Source organism: Echiichthys vipera (genome assembly GCF_963691815.1).
Source record: "Echiichthys vipera genome assembly, chromosome: 1".
NCBI classification, from domain to species: Eukaryota; Metazoa; Chordata; class Actinopteri; order Perciformes; family Trachinidae; genus Echiichthys; species Echiichthys vipera.
In genome coordinates, this window is record NC_139826.1 from 41,111,717 (window position 1) to 41,121,520 (window position 9,804).

The 9,804-nt window shown below is 41.5% G+C and overlaps 1 protein-coding gene and 1 long non-coding RNA gene across 2 annotated transcripts in view; one reads left to right on the forward strand and one right to left on the reverse strand.

Moving 5' to 3' along the window:
* LOC310947752 overlaps window positions 1-837 on the reverse strand; it is a 2,554-nt gene extending 1,717 nt beyond the window's left edge. Inside the window, exon 1 of the long non-coding RNA XR_014593225.1 lies at window positions 1-837. This exon is cut by the window's left edge and continues 451 nt beyond it. This is a non-coding gene — a long non-coding RNA (uncharacterized lncRNA).
* A 1,272-nt stretch (window positions 838-2,109) lies between these two features.
* Window positions 2,110-9,226, forward strand: gtf2a2 (general transcription factor IIA, 2). The gene is made up of 4 exons (XM_083912759.1): window positions 2,110-2,233; window positions 6,960-7,064; window positions 7,183-7,344; window positions 8,991-9,226. Exons 1-3 carry the CDS (start codon window positions 2,162-2,164, stop codon window positions 7,339-7,341), a joined length of 336 nt encoding a protein of 111 aa, XP_083768885.1. The 5' UTR covers window positions 2,110-2,161; the 3' UTR covers window positions 7,342-7,344; window positions 8,991-9,226.
* The last annotated feature ends 578 nt before the right edge of the window (window positions 9,227-9,804 follow it).

The window sequence follows — 9,804 nt, forward strand, 5'->3', positions numbered from 1 at the left end:
TCTAGATGATCACGAGTAGAAACAGACGCCGTCGCCGCCACGTGTTTCAGAGGTTTATTACTAATAACAAGTGCACTGAGTTAAATGTGTTTTATTATATTTTACATCTCAAAATAATCAGGAACATTCTTCAGGAAAGAGATTATTTCTCAAAATATTGTGTTAAAAACAAAAAATATGAGTTAAAACTTCAAAAAAATGAGTTAAAACCTCAAAAAATGAGTTAAAACCTCAAAGAAATGAGTTAAAACCTCAAAGAAATGAGTTAAAACCTCAAAAAATGAGTTAAAACCTCAAAAAATGAGTTTAAACCTCAAAAAAATGAGTTAAAACCTCAAAAAATGAGTTTAAACCTAAAAGAAATGAGTTAAAACCTCAAAAAAATGAGTTAAAACCTCAAAAAATGAGTTTAAACCTAAAAGAAATGAGTTAAAACCTCAAAAAAATGAGTTAAAACCTCAAAAAATGAGTTAAAACCTCAAAAAATGAGTTAAAACCTCAAAGAAATGAGTTAAAACCTCAAAAAATGAGTTAAAACCTCAAAAAATGAGTTAAAACCTCAAAAAAATGAGAAATATTCTTTAATAAATAGTTTAAAAGTATTTACCTGGTGTATTAATACATAAACACATAAATAAATATAAATATAAATATATACATTTATATATATTTATTCCAGGTCCGTATCTCAAACGTCCGTCTGCAGTAAAGTTCGACACAGATTCAGTTTTATTTAAATTCTCTTTATTTCTGTTTGTTTTTGTTTTATTGTTTTTTATCATTTTTAAAAAACACTTTTTTACATGATGTTAAAAAACTGATGTTATAATAAAAAACTAAAACAAAAACGCTGATTCTGCCTCATTTCATCTTTAATTATGTGAATCAATTTATATTTACGTTGTTACCATTAAAATGATCATATTATAATAATTTACATACTTGTTATGAATCTTTATCTTCATATTAACAATATATCATTAATATGTTACATTTATGACGACATTACTCTTTATATTTAAACATATTACTTTTATTTATGGGTCGTTACGAACTTTACATTAAAATAACATTTTTTTGTGGATAAAATTCTAAATGTAGGTTTTTATCAAAATGAATATAATTTACTATTTCTCTGTGATGTAATCTGCATTTATGTATTTTTTGGTTCTTATTTATAATATTTGTACTAAAGGAAATAAAACTGACGTGATGTTCACGACTTCATGTGAATTAGAAACAAAATAAGAACTCAGGAAAAAAGGTTCATAGATATTTTTAGAGACATTTTTCTATTTTTTACATGAATAAAATAAAACGATTCCTTATCTGAAGTTTGAAGTTTGTTATTAAATTATATTTATTTTATTTATTTATTTTATTTATTAAACAAAAACAAACGAAGGAATCCCACAAATCAAGTCAACAACCTGAAACAGCTGAAGCCTTTTCTTAGAACCAGGAGTCGCCTAAAAAATAAGAATAAATAACATTTAATATATATATATATAAATATACACACACACACACACACACACACACACACACAGACACACACACACACACACACACACAAACAGACACATATATATATTAATATATGATACACACACACACACACACAGACACATATACATATTAATATATGATACACACACACACACACACACACACAGACACATATATATATTCATATATGATACACACACACACACACACACACACACACACACACACACACACACACACACACACAAACAGACACATATATATATTAATATATGATACACACACACACACACACACACACATATATACAGTATATATAATTATATTTGACATGAGAGTAAAACTATTTTTAAATAAAAATAAACACGTACTACAGTAAATAAAAACAGCTCATCCTTTACTTTATAATTATTATATTTTTTTTTATTATTTATATTTAATTTCTGCTCAAACCAGCTTCACATTGTTTCAGTGTCTTATTTTGAAATCCCGCGTCAGCGCGCATTAAAATCGGAGAATAGGTTTATTTTGAAACGTTAGACCGGAAGCAGCGTCTGTGTTGTTAGCGTGACGTCATCTGCTCTGTTGTTGTGGAGGGAAGTTAGCTCCGTTAGCCTCGTTAGCTCCGTGTGTGCAGTCATTAGCTCCCGCCATGGCCTACCAGCTGTACAGGAACACAACGCTGGGCAACAGCCTCCAGGAGAGTCTGGACGAGCTCATACAGGTGAGCCCGCGAGACAACCCACGAGACAACTCACGAGACAAGACCCACGCGCCCGCACACCTGGCGGCTGCTAGCTCACAGCTAGCCTGTTAGCATGCCGCCGCCGTTAGTGCAGCAGCGGCGGCCGCGACGCTAGCTAGCGCGTAGCTAACGTTAGCTTGTTAGCTGCGGTTCGTTTCTGCGCTGATTTTGTTCCGTTTAAAAGTTCGTTAGCGTTTTAAAAAAGTGCCGTTTTTAATCTTCTGCGGGTTTTTTTTAACACCAGTTTATAAAGAGACGGTGTCATGACGTCACTTTGATGTTTAAGTGTCATTTAATGGTCACAAAGAAAAAGTATTCTGCGTTAAAACGTCTTCATTCAATGGTTCAAAGCTCCCGTGCAGCACAAACACTCATGTTCCTCACGTTATATAACTTTAATATTTATAATTATGTATTTTTATGATTTTATCAGAACTCAAATGTTTTATATTTCTTTGTGTTTGATCTGGATTCAATGAAATGCTTTAAATTCAGACTCATTTTTATTCTGAATGTTTAAAACATGTTGAATAAATGAAGTGCAGAAAAAATTTAGCTTTAAAAGACACATTTAAAAAGACAACTCACACTCACACACACACACACACACTCACACACACACACACACACACCAACTCACTCACTCACTCACTCACTCACACACCAACACACTCACACACACACACACACCAGCACACTCACACACACACACACACCAGAACACTCACACACACACACACCAACACACTCTCACACACCAACACACACACACACCAACACACACACCAACACACTCTCACACACTTACACACCATCAGACACACCAACACACTCTCACACACCAACACACTCTCACACACACACTCTCACACACCAACATGCATGCACACACACACACACAGACACACACCGTAAATTCTGTAGTTTTCTAAGTTTATAGGAACTGAAGTTTGACGTGAACATGTCGAATATGAAACTGACTTCACGCCTCATCTGTGTGTTTTATTGTAATCGTCTTTATTGTCTTTGTTCCAGAACAACGACATTTACAGAACAATCATTAAAGTGTGGAAATAATTAAACATCAAAAAGAAAAGACTCGACCTTTAAGCCATATTTAAAACTACAAGCCTACACACACACACCAACACACACAAAGACACACTAATACACACACACACCAACAAATACACGCACACACACACACACACACACACACACACCAACACGCACGCATAAACACACCAACACACACACAACACACTCGCACACAGACCAGCACACACACCAACACGCTCGCGCACACACACCAACACGCACGCACAAACACACCAACACACACACACACACACACCAACACGCTCGCACATGCACACAGACCAGCACGCAGACACACCAACACGCTCGCGCACACACGCACACACCAACACACACACCGTACATTGTGTAGTTTTCTAAGTTCATAAGAACTGAAGTGTGACTTTAACGCTGACTCATCCTTTATTATTATAATGTGACAGATTTGATCCGTTTCTGTTGTTCTGAGGATTAAATCATCTTTAAACTTCATAAACAGACTTTAAAATACAAAGTCACACTCACATTATTATTAATGTAAAATCATAAATAAATATAATTTATTAAACTGGGAGAACAGGATTCAACCAGCTGACATTTAACATTAACATAAACTCTTTCACTCATGAACTCGTCCCTGAATCCAAACACCGGAGCGTCTCAAGAGCGAGTTTGTGAAAAAGTGTTTTTCTGCAGCATCAGCACAAACGTGAATCCTGTCCCCACAGAACGAACGTCACATCTGTGAAATCATTTACTAATCTATGAAACAACGACTGTTCAAACTCTGACACGCTGCCACGACCACGATCTTTGTCTCTACGGGAGTCTGTGACCTTCTGCCTCTGTCCATTTTCATTTCATTCCCTTTATTTAAGCCGGAATATTCCTGTTTCCAGGGGAGTCCTGTTCAAGAGAGCGGCATAAACACAGGTTTCACATCTAAAACCAAAACAACACACAACCAAACATGACACACACCTGAAAATGATAAATCGACAAAATAAAACCGCATTAAAAATAAAACAGATCAGTTTTGAGAGACAGTACAAATGCAAATTGTATTTAAAAGTCCTTAATCCTGCTTTAGAAACGATCCTGGAGTTTATTCCAAGATAAAGGAGCTAAATATTTAAAAACACAGAGTTAGTTCGAGGAACGTTGAACATAATAAGGCTGCTGGAGCGGGTGCTGCAGGTTCTGGTGTTTCTAGGAGCCAGTAGAGAACACAGATTAATGTAAAACAGCCTCGCATCGCCATGACGTCATCAATGCGTGTGACGTGTTACGGCCAAGCTCAGGAGGCTGAGACACAACCATTTACATCTGAAGGGTTTTTAGAAGGCTGCTGTCTAATCTTTCTTTTGTTATTTTAAATCAACATGTGAATGAACATTTACGTGTAAATATGTGTCGGATTTCAGTCAGGGGGCTCGTTAACGAAGAAGAGACGTCAAAACAAGTAAGAATCTAACTGAAAAACAAGAAATATTAAACAATAACAGACTTAAACCTCCGAAAAGTGGCAATTGTGCACACAGGGTCTGGCTCTTATTGCAAAATGTCCGCGCTGATAACTTTATGAAAGAATATCGAACATTATTATATCAACTAAGTCTAAAAATGAACACTGAGAAAACAATAAACGGCATCGATCCGGTTGCCAGAGCAAGAGACAAACCTGGCAACCTCCCTGTGATGAAGGCAAGGGTTCAGGCAGCTGCACCCGGGATGTTCGCACAGAAACGCCTCCTCCGTAGTGTGTGTGTGTGTGTGTGTGTGTGTGTGTGTGTGTGTGTGTGTGTGTGTGTGTGTGTGTGTGTGTGTGTGTGTGTGTGTGTGTGTGTGTGTGTGTGTGTGTGTGTGTGTGTGTGTGTGTGTGTGTGTGTGTGTGTGTGTGTGTGTGTGTGTGTGTGTGTGTGTGTGTGTGTGTGTGTGTGTGTGTGTGTGTGTGTGTGTGTGTGTGTGTGTGTGTGTGTGTGTGTGTGTGTGTGTGTGTGAGGTTACGTTACATGTGAATGTGTGTGTGTGTGTGAGGTTACGTTACATGTGAATGTGTGTGTGAGGTTACGTTACATGTGAATGTGTGTGTGAGGTTACGTTACATGTGAATGTGTGTGAGGTTACGTTACATGTGAATGTGTGTGAGGTTACGTTACATGTGAATGTGAGGTTACGTTACATGTGAATGTGTGTGTGAGGTTACGTTACATGTGAATGTGTGTGTGTGGTTACGTTACGTGTGTGTGTGTGTGTGAGGTTACGTTACGTGTGTGTGTGTGTGTGTAAGGTTACGTTACATGTGAATGTGTGTGTGAGGTTACGTTACATGTGAGTGTGTGTGTGTGAGGTTACGTTACATGTGAGTGTGTGTGTGTGAGGTTACGTTACATGTGAGTGTGTGTGAGGTTACGTTACATGTGTGTGTGTGTGAGGTTACGTTACATGTGAATGTGTGTGTGAGGTTACGTTACATGTGAGTGTGTGTGTGAGGTTACGTTACATGTGAGTGTGTGTGTGAGGTTACGTTACATGTGAGTGTGTGTGTGTGTGAGGTCACGTTACATGTGAATGTGTGTGTGTGTGTGTACGAGGTCACGTTACATGTGAGTGTGTGTGTGTGAGGTTACGTTACATGTGAGTGTGTGTGAGGTTACGTTACATGTGAATGTGTGTGTGAGGTTACGTTACATGTGAATGTGTGTGTGTGAGGTTACGTTACATGTGAATGTGTGTGTGAGGTCACGTTACATGTGAGTGTGTGTGTGTGAGGTCACGTTACATGTGAGTGTGTGTGTGTGAGGTCACGTTACATGTGAGTGTGTGAGGTTACGTTACATGTGAGTGTGTGTGTGAGGTTACGTTACATGTGAGTGTGTGTGTGTGTGTGTGAGGTTACGTTACATGTGAATGTGTGTGTGAGGTTACGTTACATGTGAATGTGTGTGTGTGTGTGTGTGAGGTTACGTTACATGTGAATGTGTGTGTGTGAGGTTACGTTACATGTGAATGTGTGTGTGTGAGGTTACGTTACATGTGAATGTGTGTGTGAGGTCACGTTACATGTGAGTGTGTGTGTGTGAGGTCACGTTACATGTGAGTGTGTGTGTGTGAGGTCACGTTACATGTGAGTGTGTGAGGTTACGTTACATGTGAGTGTGTGTGTGTGAGGTTACGTTACATGTGAATGTGTGTGTGAGGTTACGTTACATGTGAATGTGTGTGTGTGTGTGTGTGAGGTTACGTTACATGTGAATGTGTGTGTGTGATTACGTTACATGTGAGTGTGTGTGTGTGAGGTTACGTTACATGTGAATGTGTGTGTGTGAGGTTACGTTACATGTGAATGTGTGTGTGTGGTTACGTTACATGTGAGTGTGTGTGTGTGAGGTTACGTTACATGTGAATGTGTGTGTGAGGTTACGTTACATGTGAGTGTGTGTGTGTGTGTGTGAGGTTACGTTACATGTGAATGTGTGTGTGTGTGTGTGTGTGAGGTTACGTTACATGTGAGTGTGTGTGTGTGAGGTTACGTTACATGTGAATGTGTGAATGTGTGTGTGAGGTTACGTTACATGTGAGTGTGTGTGTGAGGTTACGTTACATGTGAATGTGTGTGTGTGTTCAGACTCAGCAGATCACTCCTCAGCTGGCTCTCCAGGTCCTCCTCCAGTTCGATAAAGCGATCAACACGGCGCTCGCCAACCGGGTCCGCAACAGAGTCAACTTCAGGGTGAGTCCCCTCCTCTGACCCGTGACCCCTGACCTCTGACCTCTGACCTTGAGCCTTCACATGTCACACACTGTGTCACCTTGCCTCTTCTTCTTCCTGTTGTGTCCCCGTCCTCCAGGGCTCCCTGAACACCTACAGGTTCTGTGACAACGTGTGGACGTTCGTCCTCAACGACGTGGAGTTCAGGGAGGTGACGGACCTCGTGAAGGTCGACAAGGTCAAGATCGTCGCCTGTGACGGGAAGAGCGAGTCCACCCAGAACAAGAGCGATAAATGATGGGTGAGAAACCGTTTACACATCACACCCACGCTGCAGCAGGGGTTACAGAGAGTTTGGTTGTTTTTGGGCAACAAATCAATGATCAGGAGCAGGTTTAACACCTTAAGAGTACTCAGATTACTTTCTGATGATGTCACACGTGGTGATGGTGAGATGGTGAGAGCATCATGGGCTGAAGCTCCGCGGTGCTTCGTCTGCTCTGCAGCTCCACCAAGTGGACAAAAAATATACAACAGACTCAGCAGGGATCAGAACCGCAGCTTTAAGTTTAATTCAGGGGCAAAATCTTTGTCTGCACTTTAACCATCAGTAACCATGGAGACCGTTTTTATTAAGGTAGAAATCCAGGAGAGATGCTAACAGCCGGACGTGGCTAACGGGTTAGCTCGGGGCAGCACGGTGAAGGCATTCAAAGGTCTTTTTTAACCACTAATGCTGCTGAAAATAACAGCAAACCTCTGCAGCAGCATGAGAAGAGTCCCTACACACACACACACACACACACACACACACACACACACACACACACACACACACACACACACATGAGAAGAGTCCCTACACACACAACAAAGCACCAACGGGCTCCTTCCACTGTAATGGACTTTACTATGAGAGGAGCTGGTGCAGGGGCCAGTAGGTAAGTCTTTAAAACACTCTTTAATAAACTCTGGCTTCACTAACTACGCTGATGACGCTTTGTTGTGTGTGTAGGGACTCTTCTCATGCTGCTGCAGAGGTTTGCTGTTATTTTCAGCAGACATAGGGCGCCCTCCCACTGTGCCTCCGTCACAGGTTAGAGCGCCCTCCCACTGTGCCTCCGTCACAGGTTAGGGCGCCCTCCCACTGTGCCTCCGTCCCGTGCCCCGTGCTTTAGGGTCCTTGTCCCCCCCTCCAGGCCCGTTTGTACTCACACTACCTGGGCCTCGGAGAATGCTTCTTGCTGCCTATACGTCATCACGCCGTAACACGTCACACGCATTGATGACGTCATGGCGATGCGTGGCTTTGTTTCCAGATCTTTCCGTAGACCTCAGAGTTTTTGTGCGTCTTGTCGACTGTTTTTGAATCTTTTCATCGACCAAATCTGCAGTAAACACTCCACCTCCGCATCACACCAACGTGAACCTTTCACCGCCATTGTTTGAAATGTCCGCGCATGGTCCCTCCTTCTTTTTTCTACGTCCCAACAGGCGCACCGGAAATGACCTCAGAACCGCCGTAGGCCTCGTGCTCGTACACGTGCACACGCTCGTGCTCGTACACGTGCGCACGCTCGTGCTCGTACACGTGCAAACGTGCTTTACTAAAGCCCACCTCTCCCAAACGGGCCGTGGACAGCAAGCGTGCCGCTCCTAGACGTGGTACGGTTGCATCACACTGGTCAAAGGAACCAGACTTTAGCCGTGACACGTGCTGGGGCACGGGACGGAGGCACAGTGGGAGGGCGCCCTAAAGCTGTCGATTGCCCGCTCTGATTCAGTTGACGCGGCCTCTGATGAGGACGGATCGATGTCGATATTTACAGGTTTAATGAAAGTGATGAGTTTTATCAGATGTTCTAATTATTTCATGATAATTTCACATAAAGTTGTTTTTCTTTGTTCTCCTCCGTAGTTAACGTCACTTTGTTTTTCTCTCCGCAGACTCCGACGCTGCAGAGTGACGGCTCTCTCTCTGAGTGTGTGTGTGTGCGTGCGTGTGTGTGTGTGTGTGTGTGCGTGTGTCGGCGTCACACGGACGGCCCTGGACTGTACATATAATTTATTACAGCAGAGTCACAGCTGACGTGTGTGTGTGTGTGTGTGTGTGTGTGTGTGTGTGTGTGTGTGTGTGTGTGTGTGTGTGTGTGTGTGTGTGTGTGTGTGTGTGTGTGTGTGTGTGTGTGTGTGTGTGTGTGTGTGTGTGTGTGTGTGTGTGTGTGTGTGTGTGTGTGTGTGTGTGTGTGTGTGTGTGTGTGTGTGTGTGTGTGTGTGTGTGTGTGTGTGTGTGTGTGTGTGTGTGTGTGTGTGTGTGTGTGTGTGTGTGTGTGTGTGTGTGTGTGTGTGTGCGTGTGCGTGTGCGTGTGTGTGCGTGCGTGTGTGTGTGTGTGTGTGTGTGTGTGCACCTGCAGCATTGTTTTATATCAGTTTACAGGAGGTTTGTGTTGAGTTTGCTGTTTTTGAGTTTGATCGTCTTTAATAAAAACTTTATTTAAAAACACCGAGTGCTTCTGTCGTCTTTCAAAATAAAAGTTTCACCACGTTAAAAATAAAACCTGCTCCTCTGACGTGAGTTTAAGCTTCAGTTTGACTTTAAATTGTTGTTTAAACCAAAACGAGCACTTTAAGTCACTTTGGGCTGAAAACTCAACAAAAAACACACAAAACAAGTAAAAAATGTCTTTAAAAAAACTCAATTATGGGACAAAATAAAGCAGAAATCCAGATATTAAATATATAAAACTTTCTACACTGTGGT